Genomic DNA, 22,781 nt, shown 5'->3' with positions numbered 1-22,781 from the left:
AAAGAGAAACAAAAAACAGAGGCAAATGGGGAAAATCAGTGACTACTACATGAAGAAGACAGCTAACAAGAATGTAAACATTTTTTAATGTGTAATGGCTTTAGTGATTCACAATTGCTTCCAATTATTTACTACCTGTAGAAATGACAGCTATAAAGAAAATATAATAATTTTATAGAAAAAAAAAAACCTATGAGTGTTAGTCATGAAAAATTGTCTTGAGGGAAGTGAATTTCACACAATTTTTTCTTATTTTAACTATCACCATTACAAGGATGTTCGGTTTTCAAGACTTAAGAATGATTAACACTGTGACACACTATGTTCTGTTACTCTTATCAAAACAGAAAATAAAGACAAACACTTTGGAGTTTGCCTGTATTACATTATTCTTTAATATAAATGACATATAAGTTTTACAAATTAGAGAGATTGACCTAGGAGTATTAAAAGGCTGCAGAAAATTCTTTTAAGGTGACATTTTTATTGAGTATATGTTTAGCTTTGTAGATTGATAGTAGAAATGTGCAGCCTACCTTTGATGTGCTTGCTACCCACTGGTATGGATTGAAGAATCCCAATTTGCAGAGGGCTTCAAATTGTTCTAAGAAGACTTTTCTACAAATGATGTCCCGGTAATGTCCAGCTAGGTCTTGCAGTTATTTCACTTCATATTTGCTATACCTTACTTTTTTTCTTACAACCTAAATTCCACAAATTCGTCACATGGGAAGCTTGCATATCTCTACTTGGCAATTAAAAACGTTTAAAAAACAAAAACAGTAAAGGATGCTGACAAATGTACAATGCAGAACAAGTGAACAGTGAACTGCTATTGGTTTTGGTTTAGATATATACATGGATTGATACCAATGACCAAACCCTAATACCATACTCTGCAAGGCAGTCTCACTAAAGTCATTATAACTGCTCTTGTGACTAAGGTGAGAGGGATTTGCCCTAGAGCTCCAGACAGAGGCTACAGGTTTTGTACTGCAGACTACTCATTATTTTGTTCAGTAGGATTATGTTAGGCTAATCCTGAATAGCATTGCTCTAGAAGAATTGCAAACTTTAGAGAATTATGTGTACAATATGAATTTATTGTATTTTTTTCCAAAATAATAACATTAGCAACAACTTTATTTGCTCTGCTAAACAGATACATTCAGAATTGGCTTAGTGTTCTAGTGGATATTTTTAAACCTCCAGGGTTTGAAATAAATTTAAAGGAGGTAACTCTCGCCTTCTCAGGTCTCAAGATGACTTGAGAGTCCTTATTTCCTCTACTATTTTTGCGTGTGTGGCTATAAAAATAACCTTAATTACTATCTTTTCTTTTTTTTTTAATATCATAGCTTGACAAATATTTACTCCGAATCTCATATACAGTGGAATCTGAAAACCTGTAGCATTCAGCAAACTGAAAAATACCACAGAAAGCATGCTGTAAAAGAAGGCTGAAATAAATCAGTTTAAAGCACAGTCGGCAATTCCTTTTGATGGTATGCTTGATCTTGTACATCTGTAATGATTTTTTTATTCTACATCAGTGGATCATCTCCACTTTAAAGTGAACTTTCTGGTATTTGGCATTAATAGTTAGCAACAATTTTTTTGAACAGGCCTATAACAACAGGTACTTTAGCTGAAACACAACCGAACCCCATCTTTAGACATCTATTTGTAATTTCCAATCTGTACAGCAGAGCGTTCATGGATACATCGGAAAGCAGAGGGCTGGATTTCCCAGTACTGCACGGGGTTGCTGAAGAGACTCACACCGGAATAGCTAGCCTTTTTGGTGTTGTAGCCAAGAGGGCAAAAGTCGTTGATTCCAACTGAAGCAATTTTGTTGTTATGAAGATAGACCACCTGAAAAGCATAAAAGTACAGAAGTGAGAAATAGAGCTACTGTGACAAATAAGATGATTTGGTATCAAATGCTTGATAGGTATTGTCCAATGTTATATGGAGTAACAACATATCCTTTTTTCCAAACAAATGTTTGATTCTTCTTACTTTTTGAAATACTTAGAGCATACCCAATTAGAAATTATTTCTACAGAAAGAGCAGAAAATGTGCAAGGCAATCTAATAATATTTCTATCAATTGATCATACTGTAGCCAAACAGGAGTCAAAGATGTGGAATTATTAATACAGTGCTGTGGTTCAGAAGCATGTGCTTCTGAATAAAGAATGCATTTGGTGCTAATTGATTTCTCTCTAGCTCTAATGCTTTCACTCTCATGAGTGCAACTGTACAGGACTCAGAGCCAAAGTAATCACTAATGATAATTTAAGATATCTCATGAATATTACTCTGCTTGAGAATCACCATTTCTGATTACTATTCCCAAGCTACATGCAAGAGATGATTTACATTTGAGAGTCTCCATTCTTTGGGAGTTTTCTTTGTAAAATGTTAGTCCACTTGAAGACAAATTTTAATTGTTCCCAGAGGTTATATTTCTAGCTACCCAGCCACACAGACATCAAAAATACTGCGGATGTGAAATGCACATTGTGTCTCTTTGTTATCCTGAAGGCACAGCTTTGTGAGACGCCAAATGGAAGGGTCTTGGTAAAAGTTGAGAAATGTCATTGAGTAGAATTTAAAAAAAAAAAAATCAACAGAAGAAATGTTCTTTGAAAGCATTTTTCGAGTTAAAAAAGAAATTGAAGTACACACATAATTCCATCTTTCTTGTGTCCCCTCAGACACACAGAGACAACGAATGCACACCTCCAGATCTATACACATCCACACAAAAATCAGAATAAGAGTCATCTTGTCATATGCAACTTTTCCATGGCTATTCAACAGTTTATGAAACATTCACCAAGTTACTTTTTCACAAATACTGTATATGTTTTTGTTCAAGACTGAATAACCGCACAAATACCATTTGGAATCTTTCAACTATTGATCTCAAAAGCCATATTATAAGTACCTGGATATATTTGTGTTCACCCAGCCCACCAGGTACTCTGACAAGTTCATTGTTGTTCAAATGGAGCTCTCTTAGGTGAGGTACATTGTTAAGAGAGCCATTTTCAACTGAAGAAATGCTGTTGAAACTGAGACCCAATCTGAAACAAACAAACAAATAGGTTAAATTGCCCACTTAACCATCTTTCTTGGGTTAGTTCTTTATACCACCGCTGTAGACTAGACCAGCTAATTTTCAGTATTACACAAGGTACAGAGTCACCACTTACAACTAGTTTAGATAAATTTGTTTGAATGTTTGACATCTGATGTGAACTATCATAATTATTATATTCATTAAACATGTGCTCATGGTACTGCATGCTTCCATGAGCTACATGATGAATCCCACTGCAAGCACATACTGTGTATGTACACAGGCACAAGTCTTTCTCCAAAAACTGAATAAGAGTTTCTTGTATGACTTTAGAAACACTGGCTGTAACTTGCTTTGTCAAACTACATAAACCAGGGTGACCAGAACTGTTAAGTTTAAATCTCTGCCCCATCCTTATCAGATACTTATGTAGTTAGAGCCATGTTACAGGCTGGAAACAGGAGCCGAGTCGTAAGTAATGATCTATTCAGCAGGAGACAGAAGTGGGGTATACACATTTCTCCTAGGTTCCAGTCCAGAGTTTTCATTACAAAATCATCCTTCCTGCCTTCATAAATCCACATTCTGGGTTTACTAGCACATTTATGTCCAATTTGGAAAATCTGGTCCTATGTATGTATTTCTGTGTTAATACTATTTTGGTTTGCAATTACTTAACTGCAGAATTTTTACAAGAAACTCCTAAGTTACAGTCCTCTGTGTTGCAATGAGGAATTCAGTAGTTATTCTGCAGATGTTGCCAACATCAGGAGTACAATTTTGTGGAAATTATTTCTGTAAGGGCTAAATTTACTTCATCTAGTTTGCTTTATCTTCTTTCTTTAAGCAATCTTTCTTAATTTTGAGGGAAAAAAAATACTCTGAGACTTATTACTAACTGAATCAATTCACAAATCTAAAATAGGTAATCAGAATCATAGAATATCAGGTCCAATCTTTCTAGGCAAAGCATGACCAAGACTAGATGTCCAGCTGAATCTTAAAAGTGTCCAGTTCTGGGGAATCCACCACTTCCCTGGAGAGATTATTCCAATGGCTGGTTGTTCTCGTTGTGAAAACTTTTCCACTTGTGTCCAGTCGGAATCTCCCCAAGAGTAATTTGTGCCCTTGCCCACATCTTATCCATGGGACTTCTCGTAAAAAGGTGGTCTTCATCTTCCTTATAGCCATCCTTTAAATAGTGGAGGCCTTATGATATAATAATTTGCTTAATAATTTGCTATGGATGAGTACTTTTAAAGAAAGTCTGATGAACAGTAATCTACTACCTGCAATTTTATGTGGCTTGTGAGAGATTCGAAAGTCAGAATCGGGACCTGGCATAGAATCACAGAACTAAAAATTCTTGTTTGATCTTTATGGCAGAGATGTTCCCAGAAATAATGCTATCCAAGAATGGAAGTGTATTTTATTCTTTTCCTTTTAAAAATAAACAAAGAAAGCTCTCAGTATTATATATATAAAACAAAATAGCCATATCATTCTCATTTAAACATTGCAGTGTTGTCAAAATATTTAATATCAAAGGAGAGCTTAGTGAGATCTCCCACTAACATTAATGGATTTATTTCATTCAGATATCAGTTCACAGTATCCCATATATTTTCTAGAGTTTGGAAAAATTTTCATAATAATCTAAAAATCATCTTAATATAATTTTTATTAATTTATATGAATTTATATTAATATAAAATTTATATTTAAAAATTATTAGAACTTTTTACTTTTGAGTAGAGTACATGTAGTATTTGATCCTACAGAGTAATTTGGTTTGAAGATCTACAGAACGTCTATAAAGGACTTCAGTGATGGGTGCTCATAGTGAACATTTTTAATAGGACTGGGAAAAAAAAAAAAACAACACTTAGGCAGAAGGCTATAAATTCTTGGTTGTCACATATCTAAATATATATACTTGCTATACATGCAGGTCTACAAGCAGATGTGTCACACATGAGGAGACCAGCACGAAAAAAGCAGGTCTGACTTCATACTGGTCTGTTGAAGCAAAAGTACATATACTATAAGGACAGAAAAGATCCGACCTTGCATTATCTCATGCAGGAAAAGTCTTTAAGGGAAAGAGTGAAATTGGAGGAGTCTGTAGAAAAGTGAGTCTAACTCCCATAAGCAGTGATATTATATGTAATTACATTTCATCTAAATGTGTGACAAACAAACTCTCCATCACTTGGGGCTATGTTTACAAATGAAATAAATCAAGATTAGGGTGTAAAATACAGGGTGATTAAGAATGTCTGGAAAGAATATAATCTCTCTTTTTTTTCCCATGGGAAAAAAGAAGGGAAGAATTTGAAAAAATCAGTCTTGTTTAATATGTTGGCATATTGCTTCCTTTTATATTAGTCAATATAAATTTCTCCAACGTTTTAGTCGACTTAGTTATAGAATCATAGAATCATAGAATAATTAGGGTTGGAAAGGACCTTAAGATCATCTAGTTCCAACCCCCCTGCCATGGGCAGGGACACCTTACGCTAAATCATATCACCCAAGGCCTCGTCCAACCTGGTCTTGAACACTGCCAGGGATGGAGCATTCACAACCTCCCTGGGCAACCCATTCCAGTGCCTCACCACCCTAACAGGAAAGAATTTCCTTATATCCAATCTAAACTTCCCCTGTTTAAATTTTAATCCATTACCCCTTGTCCTGTCACTACAGCCCCTAATGAAGAGTTCCTCTCCAGCATCCCTCTAGGACCCCTTCAGATACTGGAAGGCTGCTATGAGGTCTCCACGCAGCCTTCTCTTCTCCAGGCTGAACAGCCCCAACTTCCTCAGCCTGAAATGGGAATGGTGTTCTAAATCATTGAAGAGCATCATCAAAAACATATCTAAAAATTGAATAAATTCTCAAATATTTTACACTTTCTTTTGTCTCTAGCAACCCTGCTGGCTCATTTTCACTTTTTAAAAACAAACTTCACACTGCTCAGCATCCTTGGGCTTGATGCAACTCCCACTGTACGTAGCTATATCTTTTCAGTAAACTAATAGGTTATAGACATTAGAAACATCAGTTATGTAATGTGTATACCTTCCTGTGAGGCTCATTTCTGCATGTAACCAGCAAAGTCTTTGTATGGTTTACATTAATGAGATTTATTAGAAGCACTATATGAAGGTTTTTGAAAGACTTAAAGAGTAATTTTACAAGGAAAAAACGAACGAAAAGGACATATATTGCTGGCCTTCTAGAACTGAAGAACTCAAAGAGAATGAGCACTAGATCTACACCAAGCTCTTGGGTGGAACATTTTAAAGTTCAAAACACACCTTAACACAGTCAGAATAATGACCTGTTTCTCTAGGTCTGACTGTACTTTAGGGCAGCTATTACACTGTTGAGCATGAGTTGATATGATCCAGGAGAAGAGCGATCTGACCCTGTACTGATGTTCCTGAAGATTTAAATCTAGATGCTCTGTTATGTCCAATGTGTTCCTTTTTCCACCAGTCTGTATTCTGCTTTACTTTACAACTTTGCTAAGCAGGATTTCTGACTATGCTTAGGTTGCCTGCCTAAGAACAATTCAGAGGAATAGAACAGCTTAAAACCTGCTTTGAGAAGCCCTACATTTCCACACCACTGCTTCATAGTCTCCCCTCTTATAATTATGGTATTGTTACTTTTTCATTAAAATCCAGGGGCAGCTTCTTTTTAACTGGGGATGAATCAAATATGAACATCAAACATGAGTTGAGATGTCTTACTTACCTCTAGAAAGATTTATCTCTTGGAGTTGCCAGATTCTAGGTAAGTGTTAAGTTACTATGTACTTCATTGCACTACACTGATGTCCAGTGTGGTTTACCAAGTGGTAAACTTAACTCCTGTTTTTCAGTAATCTTTTTTTGATTTCTTTGACTATGACAAGCAGAATGATTAAAATGAAGATCAAGGAATTAGATTCAGTAATCTGATTAATGGTCAATTACACTACTATTTTCATAAAAAAGTTTCAAAGTATCATAGTATTAAAATACCTTTTAATAAAGTCCCATTTCCCTTTTTTATCATGTTATCTACTGTGAACTAATTCACAAATAATTCTGTATATTTATAACTGATCTTTGGGAATTCTCCTTACATTTCCTAAAGTTAGAAAAACATTCAAGAACATATTCACAAATTAGCAAGGTGCAATCACCCTAAAAAAAAATGCACTTTTTAATTTATGCTGTATCATTTATTTTTTTTAATAAATAAATAAATTTTGGTTTTAAGTACACAAATCCATAGAAGCTTTTGCTGCTAAATTTTGTACCGCTTCAATGATAACACTCATGAAGCCCAGAATGATGTTTTCTAATTGTGTGCATAGTGGTTGCAACTTCAACCAATATTTTATTTGAAATGAAGAAAATAATTCTTACTTTGCCAAGTTGGTGAGTCCAGACAGACTTTCAGCATCAATTTTGGTGATTTTGTTGCCATCAAGGTGAAGTTCAGTAAGGGATGGGGGGAGGCCTGAAAGAGAGCACACCATCAATTTACTTTTGATAAAACTGGATTATTATTTTCTTAAAAAGACTTGTGTTATACTGAGGCACTTCCACAGTAAAAAAAATATTTTCACTAGACAGTGCCAAGAACAATTCACTGAATGAAGCAAGGAACTTACACAATCATGGAAACTAGCAACATATTTGGCATGAAATAAGACTAAGCTCCTAAAGTCAATTATAGAACAGTTAATTCTTTAAAAATAGCTAAATGAAATTCTTCTCAGATATGAATTTTAGCCTTCATGATTATGCAAGTGGCACACATATAATTGTGTAAAAGTGCCTTCATTTTAACCAGACTATCAGCATACATAAGTCTACAAATATTTTGCACCTAGATATTAAACAAAGAGCAGCAGCAGAAAGTGAGAATATAAAGAGCGGTAAAATAATTTTAATGTTATTTTAGGTAAGGCATATAATAATTAGCAAATTCTGTTTATCAGGAAAAAAAATAGGAAAAAAATATTTTACCTATTGGAGGTCCCTGAAAGGAACATCCAAAACAGGAAATGTGGGAAGAAAGAAATAACAACTAGTATTAATCTTCAAAAAGTTTTCATCTATTTCAAAACAATCTGCTGAAGAAAGTATGAATAAACAATATAATTTCCTCTGGATTGGAACCATTCTGGTTTGGTTTTTTGTTTTTTCTTAACAGGTTAAATTGAAATTGCTCTTCTTTTGCAACAATTTGCAATAAAGTACTTTTAAGAAAAGCATATGTTTCTGGGTTTTATAGGAATAGTATTTTTGGCTTCAAACCCAGAGACTTGTAGAGGGCTGATTTTATGTTTGTAGAACTTCACTTAATACTACATGAGTATACATCTGTGTAATGCTGATCAGCTTCACCAGCCACGGTTGGAAGGTGAAAACATTCTTCCACTTTATATTTCAGCCATGAGACAAGAAAAACAAAATAACATCAAATGGCTTCCTTTCGACAGTGCACCTATTGTGGAGATTCTCATAATCGAAAACTAATTTTTTTCAAACCAATAAAAAACAACTAACCAAAAAAGGAGAAATACTCAAGGAATGGCTACTCTAGGGACTGACTCAAAAGGCTTCCATAACCAGTTTTTTCCAGCTGACTAGAAGTAGCATTATACCTCTGCAAATCTCTGAAATACTAATTGAATTTCTTACCTTTTGGAATGCTAGTAATGTTGGTGTCCGCAATACGGACGTAGGAGAGCCTCTTCATCCCCTGAAAAGCTCCATTTTCAATGCCTGAACTCTTGATTGGATTGGTGCCTAGTTCTGCCAACAAAACATGGTCATGAGCTGTACTGCAGTGTAGGTACGTATATCCTTCAGGTCAAAGCTAATTTGGAGGTACAATTTATTGGAACATTTCTTTGTTTTCTACAAAAAATCACCTATTGAGCTAAAAAAACAACATCTTGAAAGAACACTGAGTTGTTTTTGTTATAATTTCTTATGCTCATACCTAAGACAATCACTTGATTCAGTCCATTAAAGACAGCTTTCCTCAACTTGGAGATCTCATTCTCATGAGCCCGTATCTCCTGAAGAGACTTCGGCATGTTTTCTGGGAGTTCCTTCAGGTTGTTCTTGGACAGGTAAAGTCTCTCCAGTTTCTTCAGAGGAGCAAAAGCTTGTGGGCTTATTTTGTTGATTTTGTTGTTAACAAGGATCAATGCCTGTGGAGTAATAATGAAGATCTCAGATTATCACTAGGGAAACGGTTTTAGGAATGAAACATTTAAATATTATTATTATTTTTTAATGTCTCTTGATGTCTTTTGATGGCTAATCTAGTGAGCTGAAGAAAATGAAATGCAGCACTAAACCAAAGAGATGAAGAACTTCTGAAACAGTTAAACAAGGCCTACATAATAAATACAAGTATTATTTTATTGCAGAGATATATGCAGCTTCTGTGAACATTCATAATTCATACCCAAGAACAAGTACAACCCTTCAAATTTAAAGCTGAGAAAAAACAAGACATTCACATAAAACTAATGTTATTAGCTTCATTTGGTTTTGTTTTTGCCTTTTTTTTTCCCTGATTTTGTTTTTCTCAGGCTACTTTTATACTTTGCCCATCATCATACAACCATTAAACATTTTTTCCTGAACAGAGAATTCTGTAACTCAATAAGCTGAAGATGCAGACCCACTTAAGAAAAGTACTCATATCAACACTTACTTCGTCTTATAGTGTACACTTATTAGATAGCTGTCTGAAAATTAACTCATTTCTTCAGTAATATAAGTTATTTTTTAAGTAAGTGGAACTTGTTATGGAAGGGTAGCAATTTGAAGTGTTACACTCTAAGTCCAGCAGTTAGGGGTCATAAGCCATATTAATTCTTCTTGCTATATAAGTGCTGTCTCATAACTTTAATATCTAGACTCAGGGTAGAATCATAGAACAGTTAGGGTTAGAAAGGACCTTAAGATCATAGAATCGTAGAAAGATAGAATAATTAGGGTTGGAAAGGACATTGAGATCACCAAGTTCCAACCCCCCTGCCATGGGCAGCGACACCTCACACTAAACCATCTCACCCAAGGCTCTGTCTGACCTGGCCTTGAACATCAGCAGGGATGAAGCATTCACAGCTTCCCTGGGCAACCCATTCCAGTGCCTCACCATCCTCACAGAAAAGAACTTCCCCCTTATATCCAATCTAAACTTCCCCTGTTTAAGTTTGAACCCGTTACCCCTTGTCCTGTCACTACAGTCCCTAATGAAGAGTCCCTGTTCAGTGTCCTTGTAGGCCCCCTTCAGATACTGGAAGGCTGCAGGCTGATATGAGGACTCCATGCAATGTTCTCTTCTTTAGGCTGAATAGCTCCAACTTTCTCAGCCTGTCTTCATATGGAAGGAGCTCCAGCCCCCTGATCATCCTCGTGGCCCTCCTCTGGACTTGTTCCAACAGTTCCATGTCCTTTTTATGTTAAGGACACCAGAACGGTACACAGGTGAGGTCTCACAAGAGCAGAGTAGAGGGGCAGGATCACCTCCTTTGATCTGCTGGTCACGCTACTTTTAATGCAGCCCAGGATAGAGTTGGCTTTCTGGGCTGCAAGTGCACACTGAAGCTGGCTCGTGTTCATTTACTCATCAACCAACACCCCCAAGTCCTTCTCCGCAGGGCTGCTCTGAATCTCTTCTCTGCCCAAACTGTAGCTGTGCCAGGGATTGCTCCACCCAGGTGTAGGACCTTGCACTTGGCATGGTTAAACTTCATGAGGTTGGCATCAGCCCACCTCACAAGCATGTTGAGGTCCCTCTGGATGGCATTCCAATGTATCAACCAAACCACACAGCTTGGTGTCATCGGCAAACTTGCTGAGGACGCACTCAATCCCACTGTCCATGTCAGCAACAAAGATGTTGAACAAGACTGGTCCCAACACCGATCCCTGAGGGACACCACTCATTACTGGTTTCCAACTGGACATTGAGCCATTGACCACAACTCTTTTGCGTGCAGCCATCCAGCCAGTTCTTTATCCACCGATCGGTCCATCCATCAAATTGATGTCACTCCAATTTAGAGACAAGGATATCATGCAGGACAGTGTCGAATGCTTTGCACAAGTCCAGATAGATGACATCAACTGCTCTATCCCTGTCCGTCAGTTCCGTAGCCCCATCATGGAAGGCCACCAAATTGGTCAGGAAGGATTTCCCCTTAGTGAAGCCATGCTGGCTGTCACCAAGCACCTTGTTGTTTTTCACGTGCCTGAGCATGCCTTCGAGGGGAATCTGCTCCAAGATTTCCCAGGCACAGAGGTGAGACTGACTGGGTGATCCATTTTCCCCTTCTTGAAAATGGGGGTTATATTTCCCTTTTTCCACTCATCGGGAACTTCACCTGATTGCCATGATTTTTCAAATATGATGTACAGTGGCTTAGCAACTTAATTTGCCAGCTCCTTCAGGACCCACAGATGGATTTCATCAGGTCCCATTGACTTGTTTATGTTCAGGGTAACTCTAAGAAAATTAGCTCTCTGTACAGCCAGGAAAGAAAGGCCTCTGTGAAAGTTCTCTTATGTGTAATAGGTGGTCTCCGTAAGCCTCTGAGTACATTATTGTTAACTCTCTTATTTAGTAAACAAACATGACATGAAAAGGGAGAAGAAAATCTCATTACTGTCAGAAATGCAACACAGCTAATAGAAAGGATTTCCAGGATGATACATATCGGAATGAATCTTATAATTCCTTCTATTTGCTAGTTATCAGACTTACAGTGCTGAAGTTTGTGCAGTGAATTAGGTAGAATGGGCTGTATAAATACAGATATAATACCTACTTATATTTTTCACTAAGGAATAGTATCTTCCTTTACTAAGGAATAGAGCATCTTTGTTCACTAATTCCATTATGCTGTTTTCAGAAACAGAAGACAACAGTTGCTGCTAATCCAGATTTTTTTATGTTGCATATACTATAATTGACGTTAAGCACATTTTAATATTTTCAGAATTACACTTAGATCTGTGTTTTGGAAGTAAATTGAACATTCAACTCTTTCCACAGTCAACTGTGTAATCAAACAGTGCAAAGAAGTGTATCAGCGTCTGTGACATCACCTCTCCCTCATGGAAACTGGACAAGAGATGAAAAGGTAGTTTAGAATTCTATTATTTGATGTGTTTTTTTTACCTGATGGACTCCTCTTGCATATATTCTTGAGGAAACCAAGCAGTGTGTGTTGTGCATGATTTCATTGGGTATATGTAAAGCTGAGCATATCTGGTTTTAATTTTGTATGCTAGCTAGCAATAACACATTTTCAAGAGGAGGTAGAAAAGGTCACTCACAGTTCAACAGGGTATTTCCCTAACAATAAGCCTCTCTGAAAATAAATATATTGGCCAGTGGAAGCCATGACCCCAACTCTCTTTTATTTGAGCCCTATTTATAAGAGCTGCTATGAGAACACATGGGGTACACACAGGGTGTAGTTTCCTGAGTCATCATTGCCAGAACTGTAATACAGATGTGGTCTTTGCCTGTATACAGCTACCTGCACAATATTAGGATATGGGAATCCACCCAGTTATTATGAAGAGTACAGCTTGAATTATGTAGATTAGACTTTTTCATTTTTTTTCATAAAAATTGAATAACTGAATTTGCTACTGCCAATTACATATTTTTTTTCTCTTAGCTTTACTGTGGATTTCATTTCCATAGATCTCTAAGCCAACATTCAATGAGTTTAGACTCAGCTTATTGGCACTTGAAATTTTTATCCTGCATCCTGCTTTGTACTGCTCGGTCATTTATTTCAGCTAAAAGTCTGTCTTATATTTTTTTCTTTGTTTCATTTATTTGTTTTAATATGGTTGCCTTTTAGATAAAAATTTTTCAGCTACAATTATCACAGCTGACGATCTGATGTGACATATTTCTTGCTAGAAATATATATAAATACATTCAGCTAGGCAGTGCAATGAAAATGTTCTCTAAGTAGTTGATGTTAAGCGAATTGCTACAGCTCTTCAGAGCAGAACTTATAGTCCTGACCAAAACCAGAAATTATCTGTGAATATAGGATTAACCTGTTCTCCTTTGCCAATGTTTTCTCCTGAATACGATCATGTTATCTTGGGGAAACACATAGAACTGTTGTTTTATACAAACATTCAGGAAGTCTCTCAAATAGAAAGGATGGCATCTATCAAATGTGTTTAAAAATACTGATTTCAGAGTGGGAATGTCTGTACGATGATATAAGGTGGGAGGGTATGACAAGGCCGTAGTTCTAGTGCAACATTTTTGTACCAGTATATCATTTCCCATTTACACCCTGCTCTGCAAGTCCCTGTTCCCAGTATTTTAAACCTGCATTACTTTTCCACACTGTTGTGCAGCTGTAAAGAAGAAAAAATAAACCCAATTTCTAAAAAATTAGAATTTGCAGGAGGTTTTAATGTCTCCCACAGCAACAGCAAATAATGAGGATAACACACCAACATAGCACCTGGCAAGCCATATCCCTGGCTTCCTTTTCCACTTCACAATAACTCTATTATATGCAAGACTTAAAGAACTAAGTTATTAGCCTTAGAGCAATGCTGTTTACTTTCCTCAGAATGTGCCCTGTATGGTTTGGATGTAACAAAAGTTAAACCAAACCAAAATAAAATAAAATTAAAAACTATGGGGAATTTAGAGGTCAATGAAAACAGGAACTAGAGGAGAAAAGCCTAGGGAAAACATCTGCAGTCAGTGTTATTAAAGGAAGGGATGTTAGGCAAAAACATGCCACATGAACTAGTTATCCTGAGTAAAGCGCAGATGGCATAATGGGGCATTTTATTAATTTTTTTAAAGGACATACAAACATTGAGTATAGGGCAAGAAGTACTTTGAAGGAAAATTAAGGGTCGACCTGAAAGTGCTGAAAGTGCTGGAGCATTTGGCCACAGACAGTACTGGCAATGCTGCTAATATGAGATGATTTGGCAGAAATTTGACAGCCCAGAACAGAGCCACAGGAATAGACAGTTTTATTCAAAAATATATCTTTTTCCATGCTTCATTTTTTTTGTGGAAGGAAAAAGATATTTCTTTTAAAATAAATGTAATTTCTCCCCCACCCCCACAAAAACCAAAGGCTGAGCACATGAAGTATGAATATACAGCTTTCAGCATGATATGGGTGCGAAGATATCTAGCCATAGGTGAAAACAAGAGGCAAGAAAGACACAGTGAATAAAGAGGCACAAATATACCAAGTATTAAATACATCACTTAGGCCTAGAGAGTTCATAGCAGTTTCCTATGCATAAGAGAAAACTTAGCTTCCATCCTCATTTTCCTGAGATAAAGCCTTTTTGCTTTGTTATATATAGTATGTAAACATTGCATAATAAATAATTGAACTATAAAATCATAGAATGAAATAGATTGGAAAAGATCAAGTCCAACCACTACCCCAGGACTGCCAAGACCATCACTAAACCATGTCACTGAGGGCCTCATCTACATGGTTTTTGAAAACTTCCAGGGACGGTGATTACACTTCTTCCCTGGGAAGCCTGTTAGAATGCCTGATCACCCTTTCTGTGAATAAATTTTTCCTAATACACAGTCTAAACCTCTCCTGGTACAGCTCTGAGGCCGTTACCTCTTGTCCTATCACTTGTTACTTAGGAGAAGACCCCAGTCACCTCCTTACTCCATCCCCCTTTCAGGTAGCTGTACAGAGCAATAAGGTCCTCCCTGGGCTTTCTCTTCTCCAGACCCAGCAACCCCAGTTCCCTCAGCTGTTCCTCATAAGACTTGTTCTTCAGACCCTTCACCAGCTTTGCTGCCCTTCTCTGGACCCACTCCAGCACCTCAATGCCTTTCTTGTAGTAAGGAGCCCAGAACTGAACATAGTATTCAAGGTGCAGCCTTACCAGTGCCGACTACACATTCACTTTGTTGTAATATTGCACTGTGGTAATACCTAACAACCACCTTATCATGACCGGCAGTTTAAGTGGTGATCAAAGAGTTAAAAAAATTCAAGGTTTGTTCCAAAGATAGCTTACTTTTTAGTGAAACAGCTCTGGTACTAGTGTAGTCAAGAAAAAAAGAAAAAAATCACTGTATGACAGGAATAGATGCTGGCTCCGTTGAAGTCAGTGGGAGTCTGGCCATTTAGCTCCCTCTGGCCTGGTTTCTACCTCAAATATTTATTCCCAAAACAAAAAGGAAGATTCACAATTCAGGAAAATTTTGGAACACTTGTTGGCAGGCTTTGGCAAAATACACCCTGACTAACTGCAGAGGGAGCATGCGGCAGTCATGTAGGAACTAGCACATGGTTGCTCTTCTTGGGGTTACCAAAACCTACAACTTTTGCCCTGCCAGGGAATAGGAAGAAGGGGATTATATTTGTTGATGTAATTTCATTACGCGATAAGACTTGGATATCACACATGCCCTTGGTCATCGTGCTTGTAGTAAGCATGGTTAAAGCCCTTCCCAAATCTTCGCTCGCAAAGCCAAGCCATCAATCAATCTCAGGGGATTGTTCTGGGGGAATTTCATCCCTACTTTTGCTCTTCTTTGCTTGAAATACTTTGAAGAGGAAACTTTGCCAAAATAAAAAGTGAACTGTAAAATAATAAGCAAATTGTTATCAATCATAATAAATAGTAATCTGTTTTGCCAGATGGGGATGGTACTCTTACCTAATACCAAATCTTTAATGATGCATGCGCCCTTCAGGGTTTAAACTGAAAAGTCAATCTGCCGACCCATTGGAATTTCTTTAATTTCCTGGGTTATGTATTACATTATTACCTGGGGCTTATTGCAGTTCTGCTAGGAATAGGAATGCCTTAACAACTGTAAACTCAAGAGTCAGGCATCCAAGTAAAAATAATAATAAATTTCATCCTTTTTGTTTGCCTTACGTTTTCAGTTGTTAGGTCATAATCAGAAGCTGGACAAATAGTCAAGTTGTTTTGCCAAATTATTAGGAGTAGACTTACACTTAGGAAAACAAAAACCCAACAAAATAACCCCACAAATTACACAAAAAATATAAAATTGAACTTGACTTTCTTCTCTAATTATGTTATAAAAGAAGTCAGAATTCCACAAAATTCATTTTAAAACTAATTAAAAAAAAAATTATAAATGTTGGTAAACTTGAAGGAACAAGAGCCCCTGAATCTAAGAAGGTCTCTGAACAGAATTCCAGATCATATGTCTCCTGAAGGTCCCATGATCTACAATTTGGGCAGGAAAAGGACAAAGGTATAAAAAACCATGATGGTGCAATTATTTGTTGTTACATAAATTCTTTGGTGGGTTTGGTAGTAACCCTACCAAAAAGAGGATCAAATGGATATAGCTAAGAAAGGCAAGGAAAAAGGTGTGACATAGGAACAATAGGAAAGAGCTGAAAAAATTGTGAGGGAAGGAGATGGCAAGGCATTGAACAACAGCCTGTCAGTACAAATGAGAGGACTGTGGAAGCAATGTGGTACCTTCCACAGTACCTTGTTGAATAAACTCACAAAGCCAGGGAGCCTGCTTCAGATTAGTCTGCGTGATGTTTGAGCTCTCACTGATAAAACTTGTGTAACATGACTTGCACAGATGATGAGGGAGCAGCTGTTCTTACATAAAAAGATCTTTACCTTCTGCACATTAAAAACATTTTGCATGCGTGTGGTATGTTGCACACTCATTTCAGTGGAAAGTCTCATGTGTTAAGCACGATGCAAAGAAGAGTCTGAGGAAATGGCAACCCTTTGAGGGAGTGCTGAATTTCAGATTCCGTTTTTTCTCAGAATATTTGTTAGAAACCTGCAGCTGCGTCAAGTGGAAAAATAAAAACAAAAAATATGTCAATCAGTCCTGTTGAGACTGTATGCCATTGAAGACAGTAGGAATCAAGTTCAGAGGTAGAAACTGGACAGAGATATATGTCTTTTTTATTTTTTTACAGAATGCTGGTGTTTACTGATTCTTCTTTCTCTGATTGACAGAGCACTATGTTAACCTCTTTTAATTGTGCCTGGGAAAAGGAAACTGAAGCTGTAATGAGTCATAAGAAGACTGTGTTCTTTCATTAATAATTTTTGATCTGTTAGGAACTTTTCTGTATCCCTGGAAGACGTCCTTAGACTTCAGTCAAGCTGGGCTCTTGTCCCTCCATAGGGAGACTTCGTTTGATTAAGAAAAAAAAAGGAGTGTATGAAAGTTTACTAATGCAACACATTGTTTTTCCACTTGATGTTACTACAAAGAGCGTATCGATTTATTTGCCCATACATTTAGTGTTAATAATCACTTAGTGTGGGTATGATCATAACCGCAAGCCCCAATTTTAAATCTTTGATCTCATTCATGCAGGTTTTTTCTTTCAGTATATACACAACTAGCATTAGCATTGTTGTATGCACAACCATGGCTTTGAGTAGTTCTGCCATCCTAAATTAAGCAATGTTCCATTTGATTTCAGGCCAACAGCAATTTTGTCTTCTTTTGCTGTACTTTTTGCTGTACACTGTGCCATTGAAAAAATTCCTGTTAGAAAAGCATGCAGTCATCATTCTGTTGTTTGTGCTGTTCTTATGGTGATCTAATACACAGTAGTTTCTTTTACCTCTTTTTCCAAGTGCCAGGTGTTATGCTGGTTTGATTTGGCTTTGCCACACATCATGCAATTCCATGGGCTGTTTTTGTAGACTCCTCCTTCACTCTGCATGAGGACTTACTCATGTAGTATTTTGGATTCGTTATTGTGTCCATGGGGTCAGCGTACTGTACTCTATCCAGAAGTGTCAGTCTGTCTGGAAAATTCTGACAGTTTCACAGATTTTTTCCTGGCTTTTCCAATAGCACCCTTCTGATTGTTTTGCCATAGGTCTAAACCTTCAGCAAATTTTTTTCACATAAGACAGTTTTCTGAAACTGCAGAAGTCAGTCCTTGACTCTAAAAGAAACACTGTCTTCAATATTTTCCCTATTCTCCCAAGTCCCCTGGTAAAAAATGTATCTATCTTTCATTTTTAAACACTGTGAAGTCTCACTGGGTCTAACATTAATAGTTTAGACACTTTTTCCTGGATAAATTTAGACTATAAAACTATCAAGTGCACCAAAACTGTTGACTCTGGTGTTTTCTGGCAGCCAGCTATTATTTGCAGATAAATATTCCCTTAGTTGAATCCTTTTCTAATTGCTTGCCATATTTCCACAGCTGCAAATTTTGACTTCTCTTTACCTACTCAGGAGAACTTTCTGATAGAAAGACTATTTATGTAGGTACTAGTTCCTCTTTCATTTCTATTTCTATGTATTGCGCACTCAGTGCATAAACAGTTACATTTGTGCTGAAAGAGAAGACATGGGCAAGTTATATGTAGAACCTGTCTTTTGTCCTTACTTCGTCTTATTTTTTAGTACAAGCTGAACTTTAGGTTCAAACTAGTTTCTCCACTATAATGTCTTCTAAAACTATTACATTTATGGTTGATGATGGCTATAGGAATTAGGAAGGAATTTAAAAGGAATATTCAAACAGAATAAACTTATTTTTTTCAGTATCTATGAAAACTGGGATTTAAAAAGCGTTCCTTTAAGTGACCACTTCATGCAAGACGTTAAGTGGAGTTGCTGATAGTTTTAGATTTTGGACCAATAATACTGATAATTTATGTAAATCTTCCTGGTTTAGTAAAGTATAAGAAGGCTTACTAAAGTCTAAGAAGTCTAGAAACTTTTGAACATCACACTGTCAAATATAACATTAACACGAGCTATGTTTATCAGGGAATATTATTGATTATATATATATCTATACATACATATATATCACACAGATATATATATCTCATTAAAACAAAAGTGAAAATGAACAATGTCAACAACAAACCTTTCAGTTATATTTATCTAAAAACAATATTCCCCTTTCACTGTGACTCTGAAGAATTTTTAATTGCAAGGTAGGAAATGGGAATCATTCCCAGATATTACACAAGAAGAAGAATGGTGCCTGCTGAGAGTAAAGATGGTGCTTAGTTACATAAATGTACTGCATGAATAAATTGTTATTTTGAGAGGAAATGAGAGGATTGTTTTTTATGCTTGAGCAAATCCAGGAAAACTACATTGTTTCGAAAGTTATTCGTTAAAAACTTATGTTACTGTTGCTCCTCTCCTGTATGATTTCCACTAGTCCTTAAGCATGTACTAGGCACTTTTTGGAGTAAGACAAACAAATAATTTCTTCCCTGAAGAGTTAAATATTTAATTCACTATTAAATTATATCTGCAGTAATAAAAGAAAGGAAAAATAAAAAAAAACCCAGATCACTTCCATGAGATGACACAGCTCACAACAGCTTAACCAACAGCACGATGTATAACAGAGACCCAAGCTGAGTGCCCACTAGGTAGAAGTCCCTGGGAGCAGTTCTTTTCATCTTCAATACCATGATCTAACTCATTTTATGCGGTGTCATGAAGCAGGATTATGAAAAATTAACTTAACTGATAACGCTTTTTTTCTCTTTTAGCAGCTTGCAGATGATGGTCACTGAAAAGACAAGACTTTTCTCCAAGTGGAAGAAAACCAAAACAAGTGGACAGGAATCAGGATATTGAATCTGTTCAGCAGCCAAAAAAAGGAATCGGAAAAAAAAAAATTCTGGGGCATCATCTTATTCTAAAAGCAAGTCAGATGAAATGTGATGTAGAAGCACCTATTTCTCTTTCTTGACTGAAGAGTTTATCTATGTAACTAGCACAAGTATAGATCTCTGTGCTAAAACTAGATGACATGAGCCCAGAACCTGCTATCCTTAGAAATTTTTTAAAATGTTTCTTTTTGATGTTGCATTAAAAGAAACATTTAAGAGTCAAATTCAAAGCAATTAAGGAGATAATTGCTATAGGATTACTCTTTTTTTACCAAGTATGAGTGGCTGAATGCGGATTCTTATCTGAAACAGTGCTTATTTGGGTGATGGTATTGGCATCATGAAAGGACAAAAAGCAGGATTTGGCTTCTTGGTTGTGAATGAATAGAAAGAGGTTCTGAGAAAAAGGAAAGGAAAGGAAAGGAAAGGAAAGGAAAGGAAAGGAAAGGAAAGGAAAGGAAAGGAAAGGAAAGGAAAGGAAAGGAAAGGAAAGGAAAGGAAAGGAAAGGAAAGGAAAGGAAAGGAAAGGAAAGGAAAGGAAAGGAAAGGAAAGGAAAGGAAAGGAAAGGAAAGGAAAGGAAAGGAAAGGAAAGGAAAGGAAAGGAAAGGAAAGGAAAGGAAAGGAAAGGAAAGGAAAGGAAAGGAAAGGAAAGGAAAGGAGAAGAGAAGAGAAGAGAAGAGAAGAGAAGAGAAGAGAAGAGAAGAGAAGAGAAGAGAAGAGAAGAGAAGAGAAGAGAAGAGAAGAGAAGAGAAGAGAAGAGAAGAGAAGAGAAGAGAAGAGAAGAGAAGAGAAGAGAAGAGAAGAGAAGAGAAGAGAAGAGAAGAGAAGAGAAGAGAAGAGAAAGAAGAGAAGAGAAGAGAAAGAAAAGGAAAGGAAAGAAAAGAAAAGAAAAGAAAAAAGAAAAGAAAAGAAAAGAAAAGAAAAGAAAAGAAAAGAAAAGAAAAGAAAAGAAAAGAAAAGAAAAGAAAAGAAAAGAAAAGAAAAGAAAAGAAAAGAAAAGAAAAGAAAAGAAAAGAAAAGAAAAGAAAAGAGAAAAGAAAAAAGAAAAGAAAAGAAAAGAAAAGAAAAGAAAAGAAAAGAAAAGAAAAGAAAAGAAAAGAAAAGAAAAGAGAAAAGATGTTTATATTGGTTATAAGAAAAAAAAATAAATGGAATAATAAACAGAATAGATTCAATTGGTGAAATGCCAGAAAAATAATATTTTCAGAAATATTCCTGAATTGAGGTATTACTTTCAAAGGCAAAGAAGTAATAGTCTTTTTCAGAGATAGAAAGAAAGATATTTAAACAAAACTGAGGCAAGACTATGAGGTATGAATCTTAAAATGTTTATAAAAAGTATAGAAATAAGGGAGGAGGGCCTCAGACAGAGAAACAAAAATTTGGAAACAGAGGAAGGTAGCTGTCTGATGGAAACTTGGAAAAGAAGAGGTGAACCAGAAAAACATCTCAGAAACCAGGGAAGGAAAATATTTCAGCAAAGGGAAACAGCAGTGTTTTTGCAAATGATAGTTCATTTATACACTTACATGAAGATTCCTCAAGTTTTTGAAATCTCCTTCTTTAATTTCAGTGATTTTGTTGTTCTGTAAATCCAGCAGTGTTGTGTCAGAAGGAAGGTCTTTTGGCACTCTTTCCAGACCTAGGGATAGTGAAAAGAATAAGAAATTGACTTTGAAAGAAATTTTAAAGAGGGGTCAGTACTTTTCTTAGCAACATTTACCTTCAAGTAAACACCACTTCTAGAACTCATTTCCTGCAGAAGCTTATGAAGACTTATCTGAAAGTATTTCTGTCTCCAAACAGTCAAAGGGAGTTTCATTTTGCTATGTAAATCAAAATTTATTTATTTACAGTTCCCTTCTGCCCTTTTCTGAGAATATTTCTGAGTTATAGCTTGAAGCAAAGGATTGATTTCTAACGTTTAATTCCACTGAACTGTGAATAAAAATTGTTCTCAGAAAGAGGTATGGTAGTTATTAATTTCACTGGGTGTTAGTGTTTGTGGACAGAGAACATTTCCTGCTATTTAAAAAGTAGTAGGTTTTCTTTTTCAAAGGATGACAGTTAATTACAATAATTTCCAGGAAAAATACTGTTTGTTTGACAGTAACTGAATAACTTGAAGGAAAGTCCACCTTAAAAATGACCAACACAACAATCCATCTCCCCCTTTTTCTTTCATCTAAAACTATGTCCAAGTTTTCTGGAGAACAAATCTCTTGGTTTCATTGCAACTGCCAAAAGAACATCAGACAGTTTAAATTAAAGACTCTCTTTGGGACTATTTTCTGAATAGCTGATATGTAAGTCCGATGAAGTCATGGAAATGAAATTATTTAGTGTTAAATAACACTTGCTTTACCCAGCTTTCCTTTCATACTGTGACTTGGAATAGAGCAAATCTTTATAGTCCTTCTGATTTATCACAAAATTAAAATTTTCTTTCCTAGCTAGCCTCTTTTTTTTTTTTTAACAGAATGTGAAATACTTAATGAATGGTTGGTAAGAAGATTTATAGATATTAATAAAGTCCCTGTGTGAGCATCTAACAGAAGTGGACTTCTCTGGATAGAACAATCTTTTTACCAGTAAAGTTTTTAACAAATATTTTTGAAGTTATATTTGAACTCTCCTGGGAAAGATCTCTGCAAGTATCGCCAGTGTCTTCCCAGTATGATGGTGGACTGCATGATATTCCTCTCGGAGACACATAGCCATATATATATTTTAACTTTTTAAACCTATATATTTTAATCTCAAGCATGTCATTGCAAACACAGTGAGATATGCTTGTCCAGAGATAAGACATGCTTTGCCCACAGAGAGTGGGGAGTATACAACTTGGAGATATTCAGAAGTTGACTGGACACATCCCTAAGCAACCTGATCTAGTTGACCTTGCTTTAGCAGGGGGATGGACTAGACAATCTCAGTAGGTGACCTCCAAACTCAACAATTCTGTGATTCTGTGGCATTTAATGTT

The 22,781-nt window shown here is 36.2% G+C and overlaps 1 protein-coding gene across 1 annotated transcript in view; it reads right to left on the bottom strand.

Annotated features, from left to right (window-relative positions):
• Nucleotides 1-371: 371 nt before the first annotated feature.
• The window catches only part of DCN (decorin), a 41,098-nt gene continuing 18,688 nt past the window's right edge, over nt 372-22,781 (bottom strand). The window contains exons 3-8 of the mRNA XM_062633545.1: nt 21,325-21,437; nt 9,101-9,314; nt 8,797-8,910; nt 7,513-7,606; nt 2,957-3,095; nt 372-1,875 (exon numbers count right to left, since the gene is read on the bottom strand). Coding sequence (XP_062489529.1) covers nt 1,681-1,875; nt 2,957-3,095; nt 7,513-7,606; nt 8,797-8,910; nt 9,101-9,314; nt 21,325-21,437 — 869 coding nt within the window. The 3' untranslated portion in view covers nt 372-1,680. The remainder of the gene's footprint in view (nt 1,876-2,956; nt 3,096-7,512; nt 7,607-8,796; nt 8,911-9,100; nt 9,315-21,324; nt 21,438-22,781) is intronic.

The sequence above is a fragment of the Pezoporus occidentalis genome, unplaced genomic scaffold, assembly GCF_034315485.1.
Source record: "Pezoporus occidentalis ecotype Australia unplaced genomic scaffold, CSIRO_AGI_Poc_V1 ctg112, whole genome shotgun sequence".
Taxonomy (NCBI): Eukaryota; Metazoa; Chordata; class Aves; order Psittaciformes; family Psittacidae; genus Pezoporus; species Pezoporus occidentalis.
This window is presented reverse-complemented; position numbering and strand designations above follow the sequence as displayed.